This window comes from Lynx rufus, unplaced genomic scaffold, assembly GCF_022079265.1.
Source record: "Lynx rufus isolate CCGP_SWC_20201006 ecotype Redwood Valley unplaced genomic scaffold, mLynRuf1.p SCAF_1, whole genome shotgun sequence".
Lineage (NCBI taxonomy): Eukaryota > Metazoa > Chordata > Mammalia > Carnivora > Felidae > Lynx > Lynx rufus.
Genome location: NW_025814823.1, coordinates 74,010,950 through 74,031,801, shown reverse-complemented (window position 1 = coordinate 74,031,801; position 20,852 = coordinate 74,010,950). Strand labels below are relative to the sequence as shown.

Sequence of the window (20,852 nt, the reverse complement as noted above, 5' to 3'; positions counted from 1 at the left end):
TTCCCGATTAAAGGGACAGTGTCCCTAGCCCCCCAGCAGCTGGGACATCTGACACAAATGGATCCCTTTGCCGGGTGCTCACAGCTCATGTGTACTCAAGCGATGAGAAAGGTAATTCCCCGTATCGAGTCGCTCTCTAAACACTGTTCTCAGTTGTGACCGGTAAGCTCAGTTTCCACCACCTTGGGTGCCATGGTAGTCACCCTGACATTGGTATTCTGTGGCCTTGATGCTCACAGTGTGGTCCTCTGGATCGGCATCATTGCCATCAATGCCAAGCTTGTCAGAAATGCAGACATCCTGAGGCCCACCCCAGACTTCCGGAATCGGGATCTGTGCTGTAACAAGACCCCTGGAGGGTTCATGTGCACACTGAGTTTTGAGAAGTTCTGTTCTAAGGTACTGCTAATTTTCACCAAGCCAGACTGAGTTTCAGGATGTCAAGGTATCCGCTGGGTAGCTTTGAATAAAGCACTTCATTTCCTTGACCCTCAAGTCTTCATCCGTAAAATGGGGATGCTCATCTTCCTTAATTTAACATGATTAAATTAGACAACACATACATCTTGACGCAGTCATTGGATTGTAAACTTCCGAGAACAGGAACAATCCCTCTCTCCCTCCTTTATCTTCCTTACACACCGAATACAGTGTTCTGTCTGCAATGAGGTTGACTATTTGACATTCATAAAAATCAGCCTCCCTTGGAACCTCTATCCACCAGCCTGTTACCTTGACTTAATCCTCTGAGGCTTATTCCTCTAAATAATTGTATTGTCTCTACCTAAAAAAAAAAAAAAAAAAAAAAAAAAAAAAAAAGTGTTTTGTTACCATGGCAACACACACAGAATCGCTTCTGTAATTGAGGGTGGCTCTACTCATCAGCTCCCTTCCCACCAGACCACATAGAGAACATTCCACCCTCCTGCATGTTACTGTCCCATAGGTTTGCATCAAGACCCTACAGACTTCTGAAACTTACATGTACTTTAGGAAAACTATAGACCAATACAAGCAGACCAGTTGATTCAGTAGGAAGGCTCTTGGAGGGAGGAAATTCAAGGTCTAGGTCCCAGTTCAGAGCCTGACACGATTTTGCAATTTAACTCGGCACAGGACGTGACTTTTTCAGGACCCAATCTCCCTTATATGAGTGAACAATGTGCTTTCCTATGGCTTACACCCTCCAACGTTCTTTCGTTTTTCTTAGTTGTTTTTAAGTGTCACTTAACTGAAATTTCACAAACCTCCTTAGCATTAAACATTAACACGGCTCTTTTTATATGGTACGGTTCATTATCATGCCAATAAATGATTAATTATAATTCTCCAGCCGGACCAACAATTTGGCAGGACTTTTATGATTCATAATTTGTGCTGTGTTGTAATGTTACCTCTGGAAACTGACATACTAGCATTTATTGTTTTTTATTGCTTCTCTGAGGTGGCTTTTGAAAGAGACTCAAGTGACACATGTTTGAGAAGGGTTTAAAAGTTGGACACGGCTGGATGAGGCATTATTCGTCTGCTGAGGAGCAGAAGATTGGTACTTCTGTGGACGCGTGTGACCATTTGGGCACCAAATCCAGCAATGAATAATTCAACAGGCTGTTCGGCCAGTGCCACGGTTTGCAATGGGTCGTCCTGTGTGCTGACTGAGAGTAATTTCAATAACATCCTCAGCGTGGTCCTGAGCACTGTCTTGACCATCCTCTTGGCCATGGTGATGTTCTCCATGGGATGCAATGTGGAAATCAAGAAATTCCTAGGACACGTAAAGCGGCCGTGGGGCATATGCGTTGGCTTCCTCTGTCAGTTTGGAATCATGCCCCTCACGGGATTCATCCTGTCAGTGGCCTTTGACATCCTTCCTGTCCAAGCCGTAGTGGTACTCATCATGGGATGTTGTCCCGGAGGAACCGCCTCCAATATCTTGGCCTACTGGGTCGATGGCGACATGGACTTGAGGTAAGCTATCTAAGCCTCTCCTACTGTAATCACATTGAATTAATCTTGTCACGAGCCCACGTCACTGTGATGTCCATCTGACCAGCCTGATCTAGGGTACAGCTGAGGAACTAAACAGAAGACATTAAGTGCATTCCCTCAACTTCCTGTACAGCTGCTTAGCTATTGGAATTTGGGGGTTATACTTTGTGGTTTCTAATCCAACTCAGTGAACAGGGAGCTGGATAGTTGCCATTTATCTTTGGGGAAAGACTCAAAGTGTTTCAAAAAAGAAGTTTGTCCAAGCCACGAGCGCACCTGAGAAAGTTTGCCCTGTTGGTATCAGCAAAAACAAAACGAGAAACAAACCAGACCTTTCTTTGTGGTGACGAGGAGCTCTGAGTGGAATCACGCGATCCAATTGTTCGTTACACATTAGAATCTATTCTAAGACAATATCAATAGTTGGTCAACTCACCAAATACAGCCAGTTCTTTGAACAAGTTTTTTCTTGGTATAAAGCCTCAGGAGGAATTTGTACATTCGCTTCGCTTCTACTGGCATTAAAAGAGAAAAAAAAAAAAAAACCTGCAGCAGCTTTTTTTAAATTATGCTTACCTTACTATAAAATAAACAGAAAATGGCTTCTCTGCTTCCCACAGAGTAATCTAAATTGCAATGTTTGCCCAATTCATCCTGTGCCAGTCGGAACTAGCACCGGAAAAAAAAAAAAAACTAATAGAAATAAGACAAAGCATTAACGTGATGAGACCGAGAATTTTAATGCCTTACGTTGAATAGAAAAACATCTTTTTCCTTACCTGACAATTCCTCATTTCCTGGGAAAGGTATGCATTTCTGCAAAGCAGCCAGGTGGTAATGTAACGCGTGCTTATTAAATACTATACAGTAGGCAGTCGGCTCTGTTAATCACCAGCTACTATGCTCAGAAGAGAGAAGCTTAAGGCGTAGAAATGTAACCACTGGAAAATGTAAAGCTGTATTCCACGTTGACACAGTGCCTACTGAGCACTGTGTCATCTCAGCTGGGGTTGGTCCCCCCGAAGCTTCAGAAAAGCCATACAACCTGTATGGCTTCACTTCACATACTTTTCACTTAAGGAAATACCACCTCTCCTTGCAATAGATTTTTTCCCCCTAAGGAAGTCTTGTAAAGAACAAAGGATGGTGAGCGCTGTTCAGGTTTAGTTAATCTGTGAACCACCACAGAGCCATAAGGCCCTTCTAGACCTCAACTTGGGCTGATCTGGACATAAGCACACAGAGGTGACAATTCACCCACTAAGCCAAGGGGAGTGATCCAAATTGAATATGGGACTTTGAATTCCACCAAACAGCTTTTACAGAGTATTTGTAACTTTTCAATAAAATGGAAGAGTCTTCTACCTCAAGAGAATGTCCCACGTGTAATCCGTTTGTAAAACAGAAAAGTATGCACGAGGCTGCGTTATTTGGCTGTTGGAACAGATTTCTTCCTGCAGGCAAAAACTGCAGGGACCTAATCTAAGCTCCAACTGACACTTTTCTGTGGTGTCAAGGAAATCTTATTTGTCTTGAAACAGATGATTATGTAATCCTGTCTACCTCATATAACAATTCCTGTAAAAAAATAAAAATATTTAGGAGAAAGAGCCAAAGTAAAACTTGAAACCTTGGTGGAAAACAGCCAGCTTAATCAGTGTATGTGAATCCTTCAGCAAGTCAGAATAATCCCTAAGTGGGACATATGGCAGTGAAATTGTTCGTTTTCATTCTAGAAAGTGTGTTCTCCACAGATGCCCCTTGTCTTGTGAGTAACACCAACAGCTCTCCAGTCCAGCAGTCACCTTGCTAGCCATGCCCCCTATCCAGACCTCAAACAAAACCCAGGAAAAGATTCAATCCTGCTTAATGTCATAAATGTTCCTTGCGCAGGACCTTCTTAATCTCCTAATCCTAGAGCCCTGTTGCGCTATTTCTCAGCACAGAGGATGAGATATAAGAAGTGGGGTGGAGGTAGGGACGCCTGGGTGGCTCAGTCGGTTGGGCGTCCGACTTCGGCTCAGGTCATGATCTCACCGTTTGTGAGTTTGAGCCCAGTGTCAGGCTCTATGCTGACAGCTTGGAGCCTGGAGCCTGCTTTGGATTCTGTGTCTCCCTCTCTCTCTGCCCCTCCCCTGCTCATATTCTGTCTCTCTCTCTCAAAAAATAAATAAACATTAAAAAAAAAAGAAGTGGTGTGGGGAGCAAGGTGCTAGTGGGGTGGTTCTGTGTCCCACAGCATTAAGTGGCCCCAAAAGCCTGACCTCAAGAGAGAGGACCAAAAATGCCCACAAAATGAAGAAGGCAACTCACAAAGTCACAGCAGCCGCTGCGTCCCTTAATCTAGGGACAAACAGCTCTCTAAACACAAATGCCCAGAAGATATTGCTGTATTTTAGCGGAACAAATAATAGCGTTTATCACAATGGCTCATAATCATTGAAAGCAGTTAAATTATGCTGCTCAGTACGATGATGACATTATGCATTGCATATGTTAAAGGAAACACTGGTCAAATATTCCTTTAAAGTAAGTTAAGAGAGAATCACCTCAGCTTTTGGGAACCAGTTTTCCAACACTTTCTATTCTTCTGGAGTCAGCTCTGTGCTTTAAGAACTTTACCTTCGGGGTGCCTGGGTGGCTCAGTCGGTTAAGCATCCGACTTGGGCTCAGGTCCTGATTTCGCAGTTTTGTGAGTTCGAACCATATGTGGGGCTCCACGCTGACAGTGCAGAGTCTGCTTGGAATTCTCTCTTACTTCCTCTCTCTCTACCCCTTCTCCACCTGTGCACGCTCTCTGTCTCTAAATAAACAAACAAACAAACAAACTTAAAAAAAATTAAGAACTTTACGTTCTCCATTTCCACTGGAACCGTAGCAATCGCAGCCAAGATATGACTGTTTCACAACAGGTATCTGCATTGCTTACCAGTTGCTAGAACAGATACCACACCATGAAAGCAAAACAACTCCATCTACAGTGACTTTCCTGGGTGTGCTTTCTGGGAGAAGAAACCAAATCAACCCCCCCAGCCCACCCAGCCCCCTCTCCCTCTCCCCTTCACCCCATTGTCCCCCTAACACTGTTGTCTCCCCCTCTCCCGCTCATCCCCTCATTCCCCTGCCAACATTTCTTCTGAACCTGGCAAGCCATTGCATTTTGCAATCTCCAGTGAAAAAAAATAATAGACAACAACAACAACAAACTTAACAGTTATCTTTAACAAAATTATAGACCTTGCCCATTGAAATACAGTAAGTGATATTTGAGCTCCTTCTCGGACTGCTTCAGCCTAGAAAAGTGTTGCGGGAATGTGAGTAGCATACAGGTATTTTCACCTGTTCTAGCTGTGCTGTGGGCATTCTATACACAAAATGTTTCTGGGAGAAATGAAGGTGACATTTTCAGGCGAATCTGCCGGTGGCAGGACCCATAGTCCAGAGGACAAAAAGACACCTGCCTCCTTTGAGGCTCTATTCCCAGAGATCCCCCATTTTCGAATCTCCTTTCAGCCACACCATGCAAGGACTTTTCCTTGTCGTTTTCCTTTCTTTGACTTCTTGGAGGGATCCCTGCTTATGTACCTTTCCTCCACTCCCGCCAACTCCATCTGGAGTTGCCATCTACTAGCTACACTCCCTTATACTATTTTCCAGTGTTAATCGTTTCTAGATTTTCCACTCCCCCCATTCTCCCCAACTCCATCTGGAGCTGCCATCTACTAGCTACACTCCCTTATTCTATTTTCCAGTGTTAATCGTTTCTAGATTTTCCTTTGTTCTCTGGCTATGATTGCTACATTTTTCATCTTCCAGGTCAGTTCATTGTTCATTGTTTATTGTTATTTTAGTTGTTCAAGATCCTCCACCCTCTGGCTTATCACAAATTTGAAGCAACCTCTCCCATTTAAATCACATAAATGTCCAGTTTCTCTCTACTCTGAGAACTAACCCAATAGTATTTGACTTTTTCTCTTTTTCCCCTCAAAGTCACCAAGCTTTGTTTCTCTTATGTAGCATTTATTTTTATTTTACTAGCTAGTATTTATTAGCTCACCATTATGAGCCACACACAGTACAAGGATTCCACATACATTGGTGTATTTAACCTCGAGATAATCCTCTTGAGGTCAGTACTATTATTTTCTGCACTTGACAGATGATAAAATTAAGGCTCATAACCTTAACCCCAGTCACAGAGGCAGTACATATCAGAGACAGATTTGAATCCAGACCTAGCCAGGTATCCTTATCCAGACTCTTAATCTTTGTTCAACATTTTTTCTATCACTTACCATGTCCCCACTTTCTAGCACCACCTACGTACACTTCATTTGATCTGTCAAATTTGGTGTTTTACTTCTAATATGGTAACAGTCTTTACTTTCCTCATCAGTGACTTCACCTAATTCCTCAACATTTAGTGAATTCTCATTTATTCTCTTTATCTCCAAAAGAAAAGAAAAGAAAGGAAAACAAATTTCCCTGGTGGCGAATAGAGCTAAAGCCAAAAATTAAAGACAAGAGATTTTTTTTCTTTTGTTACCTTTTTCCTCATTCCAGCATAAACTCATGGTAGTATTTCTATTGTTGACATCTATGCTTCTTATAAAACTTCAGATTTTATTCATAAAAGGAGTTTTTTTTTTCTTTTGCTGATCTATTCCCCTACACTGCTCCCTAGAATTATTACCTGTGAATTGTTTTTCATCTCATTTTGAGTGGTTTGATATTGTTCTCATGTTAGTTCAAATGGCATCAACTTCTGGCCACCTGTTCTCTTGCCCCTCTGCAGTGCCTCATGGTCAAGGTGGCCCACTAAAGCTAGACCATTCCCTTCTCCAGCTGCTGCCATGTCCTACCTCGGGGCCTCAAGAAACTACTCTTGCCAAACTCAAAACCATAACACAATTTCATAAACTGTCTTAGCAATAATTTAAAATTGAAGCTTTCCCAAGGAAATTTGAAAGAAAAAAAAAAGAGAGAAAGAGTTGTTCTCAGAGTTTAAAATAAAAAATCCTTACCCTTCTCTTTACTATATCATCCAGGTAGAAAACACTGCCCCCTCCGTGCACCCCTCCCATCCCCTCTACTCTGGAAAGCACATTGGACATACTGGAATAAAATGATTTTATTATGGTGATAAATTTAATTTTTTTAATGTTTTTATTATTTATTTTTGAGAGAGAGAGAGACAGAGTGCAAGCAGGGGAGGGGCAGAGAGAGAGGGAGACACAGAATCTGAAGCAGGTTCCAGTCTCTGAGCTGTCAGCACAGAGCCCGACGTGGGGCTCGAACTCACAGGCTATGAGATCATGACCTGAGCCTAAGTCAGCTGCTCAACCCACTGAGCCACCCTGGCACCCCATGATGATAATTTTAAATCCATTCTAATTTATTTTTGAAATAAAAGATAAAAGAGAGAATGTCAAAGGAAGGGAGAGAGCTTACAAACTCCAATATTTTAATTATAAGCAAGACTATTTCTGAAAATTATTATTCTGGTTTAGGATGCTGCCTTAGCATCCTTTTTTTGTATCTAAATTAAGTTAATCTGTCCCATAACAGATGGAACTTCTTAGAAATGTTTCACATACATCTCCAGCACTTGTTGGTGTTATACTATTTTAGTTCCATGAAGACAAGTACTTTTATCCTAAATTCTTTAAACACATTTTAAGTGAGGTCATTCCCAGTTTAAAAAAAAATGGTTATTAGCCAAGTTAAGCCCCCGTTAAGCGTTGCCACCACCCTTTATTTTTTGCCAAGACTGTGCTTAGTTGGATGCATTAAAATGAAATTCCTCACCCCCAGCTGTTTTCCTTAGCACTATGTAGTGTGGTTTTGGTGTTTGTGGAGCATAGCAGAGGGCAGGGTCACAGGTGATGTAAATAATTCTGCATTTTCCTTCAAGTGCACATATAATACCTTTAAGAAATCACTACTCTGATAGTCTCAATGCTACAGCTTTTGGAGAAAGGACTTTCAGAAAAATGTCTCGTTTCTGGATCCTGTATTTTGTTGGAACACAACACATGTGCACACACACACAGACACACACTATGGCTGGAGAGCTAATACAGTAGTTGACTTTTAATGAGAGTCTTGCATTATTCTAAGTACTGGACTCACTGGGTCATTAGTCCTCACGGCCTATGAGGTGGCAATAGTTATAATCTTCATTTCACAGATAAGGAAGCTGGCCAAGAAAAGTCAAGTAAATTACCCAAAGAGCATAGTACTTATGTAGTAAGTGGCTACTCCTGCTTCCAACCCCAGCAGTGTCTGGCTTTAGTGCCTGGCCCAGACATTTAACAGCTCTGTTCCCCAGGAAGAGAATGTGCCTCTGTGCACATGGCCCCTTGAGGGGAACCAGGAAGACCCGCCACCCAAACACCTGTCTTCCATCCATTGTCACATTGCGGAAGATAGCACCATTCCATGTAAACTCCTCCAGGTCCAAAGCCAAAATCCGCTCACCCAGCCAGTCCGCTCACTAAAACACAGATGTTCTCAGGAGTAATAGTATCAAACCCTGGTCCTTCTGAACACACATTGGGTAAATTTCTCAGCGGAAATAGAATCCAGGCCCACCACCCTCCACCCCCGCTTGCATATTTTCTTTAGTTCTTCAAGTCAGCTTCCTCTTTCTTTTTAAGCTACAGGCATTGGGGCAGTAATCTGTCTGCCTTAAAAAAGACACTGAGGCTCCCTCCCTTGGACATGTGCTCTCCTCTGAGGGACCAGGGAGTCCCATCCCATCTCAACACGGACAGACATAGCAAAGCCCCTAAAGTTTCGGCTGGTATAGATGTGTTTGCTTTTCTCTGATTGGAGGTCCAAAGCATGGTGTGTCCAAGAACCCTGTACCTCTTCTAATAATGAATTTAAACAGTCATTAACTGGGGCGCCTGGGTGGCGCAGTCGGTTAAGCGTCCGACTTCAGCCAGGTCACGATCTCGCAGTCCGTGAGTTCGAGCCCCGCGTCAGGCTCTGGGCTGATGGCTCAGAGCCTGGAGCCTGTTTCCGATTCTGTGTCTCCCTCTCTCTCTGCCCCTCCCCCGTTCATGCTCTGTCTCTCTCTGTCCCAAAAATAAATAAAAACGTTGAAAAAAAAAATTTTTAAATAAACAGTCATTAACTGTCTACTCCGATCCTTGAGAACCAGTGGAGAGGGAGGAATGGCCCAAGACAGAGTAGAAAAACAACAAATCCAGATCTCTGCATTTTCCCCAAAGCTGGGACCTGTACAAAGATGGGTGCATGCACACATCCGTCCATCAGTCTAGAGGATGCTGCTGGTTGAGTCTTCCGCAGGATTTCCTAATCATGAATTGCAAGATGAAACTAAGTCTCCCCCTAGAAAACCCAGGCGGACGTATCAACCTGCCCATTTCCTTCCAGCATCAGTATGACCACATGCTCCACGCTGCTTGCCCTGGGAATGATGCCGCTGTGCCTCTTTATCTATACCAAAATGTGGGTCGACTCTGGGACCATCATAATTCCCTTTGATAACATAGGTAAGTCATTCCTCTGCAAGCTTTCTGAATATTACCCTCCTGTTCTCTGTTAACCTCGGGCCAGGCCCAGACCCAGCTAGTGTCTACCTCTCAAACCAGCGGCCGTTTTTACCCAATCAGGATTTCGTTACAGGTCATGCCTACGACTGAATGAGGGTTGGCAGAATCCAAACCCCAAACTTTGACCCCAAGGGAGAACCTGGTTTTCCTCCACTGCAGGTACCAGAGGGAGGGCTGACTCAAGGCACGGCCGTCTGGACCTGAGGAAGCCAAAATTGCTGATGCGCAAGAGGCTATGTCCTTCCAGTAACGCTCAGTACCATAGTTCACAGGAACATGAGTTTGCTCCCAGACACACAGATAGAAGAAATATAACATAAATATATATACACACATTCCACTAATGATTTAAAATTAGGACACCTAGTGAGCAATCGTGGGTGTGGTGCTGGGAAACTACCCAACGAAACGTAATATAGGTAACACTCGACTGTGAGCCACATCTTGACTCAGAAGTTCGTTGCCTAGTGCAGTCTGTACGTGATGCCCCAGGAGTCAAATCTACCAGTCATGACTCTGTCTCCACTCATTTTGCTCCGAGATGTTCACCCCCACCCCAAAGGGGCTTTTTTTTTTCAGTTTCCGGTTCAACAGATAATGGTGAGAAATTAAGTCGTTTGTGTAACATGGGGTCAAGGGTAAGACAAGACAGCTCCTGGCCTTCTCAAACCAGGCATTTCCCACACTGTTGTAGTCATAAAAGATGAGATATAGGTGACATAGTTCTCTTGCAAACAGGTTGTAGGGTGACTCCACAGAATCCCCTGCTCCGCCTCATGCTCCTTAACTCTCAGTCTGCTCCCTTGGAAAGCCCCTTCCTTCAGGTTAAACAATGTAGACTTCCTGCATTGCAGGCCTCTCAAAGAACCTGTCTCTTGAGTGAGGACTTTTAATTCTATTATTACTTATTGTTTAACAAAATAATTTAAGCTTCAAAATATTCTCGTCGAGGGGCGCCTGAGTGGCTCAGTCGGTTAAGTGTCAGACTTCGGCTCAGGTCATGATCTCGTGGTTCATGAATTCAAGCCCCAAGTCAGGCTCTGTGCTGTCAGCTCAGTCTAGAGCCTGCTTCGGATTCTGTGTCACCCTCTGTCTGCCGCCTCCCCCTCTTGCACTCTGTCTCTCACTCTGTTTCTAAAATAAACATTAAAAGAAAATTCTCTTCGTGATATTCATTCCCTTCTGGAAAATACTTCATGGCTATATTGAATAATTCTAACTGTAGTGTGAATAACTTATAACACGTCCTTTTTAAAAAAAATATGTGTTTTTTTTTAAAAAAATATGTGGGCAGAGAGAAGGAGAGAGAATCCAAAGCAGGCCCCACAACACCAGTGAACAGTGTGACAAGGGGTTCAATCTCACAAACCCCAGAGATCATGAGCTGAGCTGAAATCAAGAGTTGGATACTTAAACGACTGAGCCACCCAGGTGCCCAGCACTTCCTTTAATGTGAATAAATTTTGAAAGGAACAGAAAATGAGACAGAGTAATTAGCACCTCCATGGAGGTAACGGTCATCAGGAAAGAGGTCAGGGCAAAAAGAAAAGAGAAAAGGCAAGATTTTTAAAACTGTTAAATGAGTTAGCAAAAACAAAGATACTGACTCTGCTTATTCACCATTTTACCCAGGCCTGTTTTCCAACCTAACCTTCTTGCTATTGGTTTTTCTAGTCCGTTAAGACAACAACCCAATCACTTCACAAGTTGTGCTCGTTACTTTTTAGACAAGGAAACTAAGGCCCAGGGTAAAGGTTTAATTTGCCCCAAATGAGTACTGAGCTGGAAATGCCCCCTGGTCTTCACATTCTCTCTGTGGTCAGCGCTGCCCAGCCCGAGTTCCACACAATGCCCACCCCACTGTGCAGGTGCAGCACCATAGCCGAGCCCTTCCCATAGGGGGTTGGGGTGGAAGAGGGCGTCTCCCCAGCCTGTGCCACCGAGAACACGGAGACCAGTGGCTGCGGGGTGCTGTCCCTGCTCCCCTCTGCTGTCTGTTTAAAAGTGCCCAACGCTATGAACCATACACCTGCTTCATCACCTAATTCCCACGGCAGCTGCATGAGCTACTTATAATTCTACCCGCTTCACAAAGGGGGACACCAGGGCACAGAGAGGCTGTACAGTTTGCAGCCTTCCCACAGTTGGTCAGGTTCAGACCCCAGTCCCTCTGGCTCCAGTCCATGACTGTCCTCCTCTTGCTTTTATCTGTCTTTCTTTCCTCCCAGACCTGCTCTGGGAACTCAAAACAAAAAGGCCACATTACAGTTCCAGTGGCCCAACTGCTTTCCCATCGAACTGGACGGGCGTTAGACACGTGCTGCACAGGCACACGAGGAAGGGGGAGAAGGAGAGAGAAACTTGACCCCACGGGGAGTCAAGAATCACACCAACCCACCTTTCTGGGTGGGAACCACACACAGCAAAGAGTGTCTTTAATGGCCAACTTCTGGTCCCAGAAAAACTGTCTCTGGCCTCACCCGGTTGGCAGAAGAAACACAATTTGGGCAGGTGGTCCGTGCGTTCATCCTGTAGCCTTGGGCCTCCCCAGAGAGGTAAAGACTTTCAGCAGGAGGGGCCCCAGCCTGGTGGGGCAGCGGGGGAAGGGAGCCCCTTTCACAGAAGGGACACATTAAAAATATACTATACCCTAACCACACTGGCATCCCAAGCACAGTATCTGCACCTGGATGTAAGCTACCAGAATACAATCAATTCGGATCAAGACGGTTTCAACTGGAGGCCTACAAACTTGCCACAATTTAAGTAGTCTGGACACCCCAGGGAAGAAGTCTCCTCCCAAAGTAGCAGGATGTAAGGATACCCAAAGGAGGTTTTTCTGGAAGCTCTTACCAGTATGACCATCAACCACTCTTTTCCATATCCTGTGTTCCACCATTTTCTCCTACCATCTTTTTTTTTTTCCTGTTTTAGGTTTTCCCGGCCATTACTTAATCCCTTTGAGTAATTTCTGGGACAAAGTAACTGCTGACCTTTATACTGCCAGGAGGACCAGAAGGCTACAAAGAAATTATGTTTTCATCACTGTTGTGTTCATTTTAAATTCATGTTTGCAGCCCTGGGATCTAGAATCCATTTTCCGGTCCTCATCGAATCTCCTCCAATGCAGAGCAACGACCACCCTCGAAACTTCATGATTCGATTGCACTTTCCCCTCCTGCTTTAAAAGGATATTTGACAAAGAAACAGCCCGTGAGAAGTTGAGGTTGTTGGCACACAATTATGTAAAAGCAGTGATTGGACAAAAAATAGTTAAATAACATGGGGTAACAAACCATCATGTGATGGGAACAGCAGTAAATTTAACACGGGGAAATTGAAGCATGGCTCTTTTATCTGGCTGGGTGAGCACGTTCCTGCAAAGAATTATAATTGCTTGAGAGGTCGCCAAATATATTATCTCACAGAAAATTTAAAGCATGCTTTTTTCAACCTCCTCTCTCACCTCTCTGCTGTAGATTTGAAGACCCAAACTCAGTCTTAACCAGAAGTCATCAGCCCACAGAATGCCTGGAGAATTCTGAACTTTTTGTTTGGTTTCCACTGCCGTGATGTAACAGGCAGACATAAAATACCCATGTACACCCCAAGAACATAAACACACACACAAAGTTTAGAAAGGTATTTTTCCCAGGATATCAAGATCCAGAGACCAAAGAAGCCAAGATTTTGACAAACTGAAAGTAAAAGATTGGCAGTGTAAAGAACCCTAAGAGGGATTTGTACCATCCATGTTAGCAATGCTTCACCAGGAAGATTAAATCTTTTGCCGGGGTGGATCAAGGAGAGTTTTATTACTGTTTTGCTTGAGTCTGTTTTGTGGATTCATGAAGGGGGACTGATATACTACCTAAGCCTTTTGCAGGCTGCTTACTGTTTTGTCTTCCTTTTTCCTGGGCTACGTATTTTGTTGATCAAATTGCTCTCCTGTCATTTTCAGGTACATCTTTGGTTGCTCTTGTTGTTCCCGTTTCCATTGGAATATTTGTTAACCACAAATGGCCCCACAAAGCCAAGATCATTCTTAAGGTAAGTGCCCCATGCCATAGGTTGCAAATGCTCCACAGTGTGAGTTTCAATAATTGATCTTTCCAGCGACGAAACCGGTTTTTTCAGTATATCATAAACCTCCATCTAGCGAGACTTCAAGTTGTTAGACATTGCAGTGCACTCTTCCAGAGTGCCCTTCCTGGTCCCACCTACAGGGCAGGATTCTATCCAACTCAAATGCCACCTCCTGCTTTTATTCTACCCTCTACTCCCAGGGCACCTTGCTCTGTTCTGTGGGTTTGTACTATAAAATGTATCTAGACAGCTGTTTTCAAAAATAGATCAGATGCTTCTTATCTCTGAATCCATATGGCCAGTTCAGCATCTGGCAATTGGTAGATATTAGTACCCATTAGTAATTAGTAACCACTCATTAGTAACCATTCATTCCCCATCAGGAACTATATTCTAGCTAGTTGGTATGGATATGGATAAAGTGGTATAGATATAGACACAGATGATATAAATACAGAAATAAATGCAGATAAAGATATACATATATATAGATGGAGACATATATATATCCTACTGATTGGAAGACAAAATAAGCTAGTTGGTGTTCTTTATTTTTCTGGATAAAAAAAAAGTTATAATCTCCAAATTTTCTTGCTGTGAAAATAAGAAAACAGTAACAACAGTGGCTTTTGTTTATATATGATTTTTTAACTTTTGTAGAGTTTTATATCCCTTTTCTCATTATCATCATCACAAAAGGCATCTTGGGCAAGACTTGATCCTCAAGTACACATGAGGAAAGCAAGACTAAGAGACATTGTAAGACTTACCAAAGGAAGGAGAGCAGGAAGAGTTCAATCTGGAAGCCAGGTGTTCCAATTCTTCCTGAGTGGGTTTTGTTCTCAATCACAGCTGTCGGGTGCTTGTGTCTTCCTTCCAGATCGGGTCCATCACAGGTGCAATCCTTATCGTGCTCATAGCTGTCGTTGGAGGAATTCTATACCAGAGCGCCTGGACCATCGCTCCCAAACTGTGGATCATAGGGATGTTATTTCCTTTGGCTGGTTACTCCCTAGGGTTTTTACTGGCTAGAATAGCTGGTCAGTCCTGGCACAGGTATGGTGTTTTGATCAATCAGACTGGGAATCTGCTTCTGTAATGACTGTTGTATTCATTTGCTAGGACTGCTATAGAGAAGTACCCCAGCCAGAGTGGCTTAAACAGAAATTTAAGGTCTTACAGTTTTGAGGTTAGAAGTCCAAGAAGCAACGTGTCAGCAAGATGCTTCCTTTGGAGGGATGTGAGGGGGAATCTGTCCCAGGCCTCTCTCCTTGGCTTGAAGATGGCTGTCTTCACACTGTCTTTCTTCTAGAAGTGTCTCTGTGCCCAAACTTCCCCTTCCTATAAGGACACCAGTCATACTGGATTAGGGCTCACCCTAATCACGTTATCTTAACCAAGTATATCTGCAGTGACCCAATTTCCAACTCAGGTCACATTCTGAGGTCCTGGGGGTCAAGACTGCAGCATATGCATTTGGGAAGACACAATTCAACCATAAGAGCTGTAAATACTGATAAGACATTCAAAATCTTCCACCTGTAATAACATTCACCCAATCATTCTAAATAGACTCAGGTCCCCCAGAAATAAAATACTGACCGACTCTTTTGCTCAGATTCTTGGGGACCATTCCCCACACAATGCAGACTGAGTCCTTCCATTGTCTCACGTCCGTATTCTCCAGGCAGAATAACTTCAACAAAAGCACTTAGGGTGGTCTGGTGACAAGGGGCCCTCCGTCCAGCAACAGGCGGAGCTCATCAATGATCCAAGGTGCAAACATCAGAGCTGGGTTTAGCATGGACAAGTCTAGTACCGAGTAAAAACTTTTCCTCCCCTGCCAGACCATCTGAGCCAATAGGCAGAAAGAAAAGCAGGTGTTGCAGCTGCAGCATGCCAGACATTGAGAAAGAGATGAGCAGGGCTGGGCAGTGGGGGGTGTTACACGTCATCAGGCTGATCTGGGCTTGCACTCTGACCCACCACCAACTGACCTTGGGAACCCCAGGGCAGGCATTCACTCTTCCTCTGACTTTTCTCGTCTGGAGAACGGAGCAGTACCACCTTCCTGGCAGACTTTTATCCAGCTTTCATCGGAAAAACAAAGCCAATTTAACAATGAAGCAACTATAACAAATACTCTATCTTGAGTGTCTTCTCAGCCCCTACTCTGTGCTCTGCACTGGTACCAAGGGCATAATTGGAAAGAATGAAAGGAGCCCCCTTTGAATTCATGGAACACTAATATAAATGATCCTGCTCTTTTCATATGTATATTTTTATTTACATATATATCTGCTTTAAGTGAATATATATTAAGCAATATTACACTGTATGTTAACTAACTAAAATTTAAATTAAAAAATATGTTCACCTAAAAAATAAATAAAAGATAAATGTATATATTTATTCAACATGTAATTTTATTTGTACTGAATAAATATATTATTTGTTAATAAATATTATTATATAACATAATATAAATAAATATTGTCTTTATATATAAGGTTATATACATACATATATACATATATATAAGATGTGTACGTACATATTATATATGTATATATCATACACACATAGACATATAGATATATTCCACTGCTCAATGGGCAAAATAAGCTAGTCAGTGTTCTGTGTTTCTCTGGACAAAATGATGTCAAAAACTAAATTTTCTTTAATGTGGAAAGGAGAAAACAGCAACACCGGTTTTTGTTTGCATATGCTTTTTTAACTTTTGTGATGTTTTATATCGCTTTTCTCATGATCATAACAATCATAAAAGGTGACTAAGCCAAGATTGTATCTATGTATATATAGAGAGAATATTTGTGCATACTGTATATAATCATATATATTAAGAAGTTATTTATCCATGTAGTATATGTAAAAGAATATGTTGAATAAATATATACCTTAAAAGCAGATAGCGAGCTACATACACATACACATATAAGCACTTGTTCTCATTGTATCTGCTTTCAGTGCCATGCAATAACAAAGCACAAAATAATGACCGTAAGAGCATAAATCCTCTCAACGCGTCTTGCAGGTGCCGAACAGTTGCTTTGGAAACGGGGATGCAGAACACTCAGCTGTGCTCCACTATCGTGCAGCTCTCCTTCACCCAGGAGGAGCTCAACGTCGTGTTCACTTTCCCGCTCATCTACAGCATTTTCCAGCTCGCCTTTGCGGGAATCTTCCTAGGCAGTAAGGAATAATGCTGATCACATGGCCCCGGTTATACTCCCCTTTGAGAGACCCTCGAGTGGATAATGTGGCATTGTGTTCGATCACCTTTTTCTTTTTTTTTTCTTTTTTTTTTTTTTTTTTTGGCAGTGAATCGTGAAGTTAAATTAAGTTCCTTTTCGTGGGTGGAGAAATAAAGGGGTGGGAAAAGTCATCTCTACTGTTACCACGAATTCCCAACAGCTAATGAAAAGGTGGCAATTTTATCAGAAGATTTCTGTAAAGATTATTGTTAAGTGAAAAGTAAGAGAGGTTCATTCATCTCCACGAACTTTTCTTTTTCTCCAGTAATTAGGGAGGCATATTAACCTGTTAGGACCATTTTATTGTGTGTCTTTCTATATGCTTCTAAGAACCCCGAACTGGCTGTTTTTTCCAAATCATCATCTTCATATGCTTTGTAAATATAGGATATTTTTCACAAAAGTGGTATTCAAGAGATATTTACCAGGCTAAGTTATATTAGAAGACAGATACATGAGCATGTGCACGTGTACATGTATTATGTAACATCCATATAATTAGAAGAGTTAAGGCAAACATGTTCCTTATTTTAGGGACTAGGGATAGCTAATCTGATTTTTTAGAAGTTTATTTATGTATTTGTTTGTTTATTTATTTATTTTGAGAGAGAGAGATACAGACAGAGAGAGAATGAGCTGGGGAGGGACAGATTGAGAGGGGACAGAGGATCTGAAGCGGGATCTGTGCTGACAGCACAAAGACTGATGTGGGGCTCAAACACAAACTGTGAGATCATGACCTGAACTGAAGTCAGACGCTCAACTGACTGAGCCACCCAGGTGCCCCTAATCTGATGTTTAATTTTACTCTGCTGTTGCATACACTTCTGATCCTTGGCCCCTGCCACCTTCTGGCCTTCACCTAGGTGAAGCTTTCCTTACATTTTGTTCTCCAAGGATTCATGATGTCTAGCCTCTATTTTTAAATTTTATCTTCTCTTTAAAACGAGACTGATATTTTATGCTTCGTAGCAATTTAAGAGAGGTTATATAGTGAAGGTGAATGACAGAAATAATGGGAATGTTATGTTATAGACTGCCTGGCTGTCCAGTGTTGTTTGGGTTCGGTTTAATTTTTCACTTGGCTCTCAAGTTCTCAAGCTCTCATATTCAACTTGCCTATGGGTACTAATCGTTCTCTGTGTTACTGTCTTGAATGTTATCCTCAAAGCAGAGTTTTCCTTCTAGTATAAAAGACTCCCTGGATCCATTTGAAACTTTCCACTGATTTATCACTGACACAGGAGACAGGAGTCCATGGCCTAATTACTCTGTTGTCTTGTATGATAAAGACATATAGCCAATTTGGGTACCTTGAGGTTTTTCCACATAATTAGCTAGTGATGTCTACTAGAAAGCCAGAGAAAGCAGACTGGCTGATGGAACAATTAAGTGAATTTACTAGTTGAATAACTAACTCAAAAGGGATTAGTAGATAAGTGGAAGGAATGATGGGAAGGCAGGTACTGGTATTGGTCTTATACTTTCCCACATTTTTATAAGTAAGAATAAAGATGAGGAAGCCATATTTGTTGATACATACAATGCCTGGAAACATATTTTGGTGAAAGAATTTTTTGGAACAAAGAAAGTAAGGAAAGAAGGGAATGAGGGAGGAAGAGAAGGAGAAAGAAAGGAAGGACAGAAAGAAGGAAAGAGGAAGGAAGGAAGGAAGGAAGGAAGGAAGGAAGGAAGGAAGGAAGAAGGAAGGGAAGGGAAGGGAAGGGAAGGGAAGGGAAGGGAAGGGAAGAAGAAAGAAGAAAGAAGAAAGAGAATAAACAATTTGGTTAAATAGAATTAGTGGTGTACGTGTGTTGAAGGGGTCCTGGCTGAAAACAGTTTGTAATAAAACTGTTGGGCTATTTTAATTAACCAAAAGCTCAATTCAATAGATTCAATAGCTCAGTGGCTTCAAAAATTAATGTATTATAGAAGTGCAGGGACCAACAAGGAGACATGGATCTTGACATACTAAGACCTTTGAAGCACTCCTGAGCACTGACTATTCTCCCAGGGCCATACTAGGTACCTTGCTATTTTATTTCACTTAATGTTCACAACTGCATTATGAGATAGACATTATTATGTACCAATTTTAAGTGTGAAGTTCCAATGATATAATACTTTTTCTTCTTCTGTTGACTTTGTAACCAATGAGAAGTAGAAGAAAAAAATCATATATTTAGATAACAAAATAGCACTCATTCAGATAAAACTTAATTAGAAAATATGGCTCGAAAACCAATGGGGCCTATGAAGACCACCCCTCTCCCCTGCCCCATACATGGGCCCATAGCGCTTGTCTACACACATACACTGCTCTGCTCCCCTTGCCGGGCAGTGTGCCCAGGTGAGCTGGCCTCAAAACTACGCTGATAGACGCACTGCCACCAGAGACCAGCAGCTTCCCAGAAGAGAGGAAGGCTGATCCCAGCTCAGCCAAGGCTCCCACTTCGGGGGAAGAAAGGAGTCAAGTCAGGGAGAGACGGAGTGTGATTCCAGCACAAGTCCTCCCACACAGAGCACTAGACCTAGGTGTTGGACCCTGCACCGTAGCATAGACCCTATTTACTGAGGACTGTAATAACTAGGAGGTGGTGGGCACAGAATACGTGCCTGCTGTCATTCTTGACGAGCACCCACCACAGGGCTGATGCCTGCAGAAGCCATGTGAGTAAGTGCTCCCCATGGCTGTGCTCCAGGTCTTCCAGAAGCACCATGACTGGTGTGCAACCTAAGAATGGCTTCTGCTCTCTCTAAGCAGCCCTCAGCCTACAGGAAGTGCAAGCTGATATCTGAGCCATAGATTATGATCACTGCCCAAAGAAAGTTTGCAGCTAATTGATACAAACCTTGATTAACCTCCTGTGTCTTGCCTTCTAGTTTATGTGGCATACAAGAAATGTCATGGAAAGAACGACATGGAATTTCCAGAAAGCAAAGACATCGAAACAGTCTCTGGGTCATCGTTCTCAAAGGTGAACGGAGGATTTCAGCCAGATAACAAGTAGACACCAAGTGGACAAAAAAGAAGAATTCTAAAGTACACGTTCTGCGATAACAGTATCTGTTTGTTTTTGTTGGGATACTTGGCAGGAAAGGGTTAAGATGAAAATTTAAATTCCAATTGAATCCATATATTGGTTTTGGTACCAAGTGACTGGTGGCCCAAATCCTTAATGTGACAAATATTTATATGTATATATGTACTGTCTTTGAAATATGCCCGAGAAATGTCCTCAGACCACAGACTATACCTGACACTGGTAACACTGAGAACCTCATAACTCCTAAACCGGATTCTTACTCAGAATCTCAAAACGCAGAGATGAGCACCTGACTTTATGTATCTTAAGATAGATGCAACGAATTATTATTATTATAAAGTGATCAAGACTTTCTTCAGTATTTATGATTGTAAGAAGATTGAAATGAACATCTTCCACTGACATGTTAATTATTATTTTGAAAATGTTGCAACCTATTTATTTATATAACTTTATCATGTAACATGGACAAGTAGCTGACTTCCTGCATTTAAAAAAAAAAATAGCCTTCTCCAGTGACAGTCCAAGGGCAAAAATAAGAGAAAAGAGTTACTAAACAGAAATCAATCGTCAAATTAGGAGTCCATAATGCATCAGCGATGTCATACATTGGTTGCTCTGCCTCAGGAGTCCAACAATGCCACTAGATTTCTTTTTTTTAGGAAAAACAATTCTTTCCAATGGCTTGAATTTGGCAAAGAGCTCTTCAAGCCCTGGAGAGGGGCTTCCTCAAGGTCTGCCTGCAGGGGGCAGGTCGACGTTGGCTAGTGTGACAGCTATGGAGCGGGCAGGTTGCAGAAGCATTGGGAAAAAAACACCACTACTCCAGTTGGTGATTTTAGTTCAATGGGAGATCATGGCGAATGCAAGGA

At 42.4% G+C, this 20,852-nt stretch overlaps 1 protein-coding gene across 1 annotated transcript; it reads left to right on the top strand.

The window, feature by feature from the left end:
- Positions 1-1,591: 1,591 nt before the first annotated feature.
- SLC10A2 (solute carrier family 10 member 2) lies at positions 1,592-19,944 on the top strand. The gene is made up of 6 exons (XM_047085526.1): positions 1,592-1,968; positions 9,394-9,512; positions 13,534-13,622; positions 14,539-14,714; positions 16,714-16,871; positions 19,817-19,944. The coding sequence occupies exons 1-6, from the start codon at positions 1,592-1,594 to the stop codon at positions 19,942-19,944; spliced, it is 1,047 nt and encodes a 348-aa protein (XP_046941482.1).
- Positions 19,945-20,852: the final 908 nt, after the last annotated feature.

Coding starts and splice junctions, on each gene's coding strand:
- SLC10A2 (XM_047085526.1), top strand. CDS start 1,592: ATGAATAATTCAACAGGCTGTTCGGCCAGTGCCACGGTTTGCAATGGG. Junction 9,513..13,533: donor AATTCCCTTTGATAACATAG/GTAAGTCATTCC, acceptor TGTCATTTTCAG/GTACATCTTTGGTTGCTCTT. Junction 16,872..19,816: donor TGCGGGAATCTTCCTAGGCA/GTAAGGAATAAT, acceptor CTTGCCTTCTAG/TTTATGTGGCATACAAGAAA.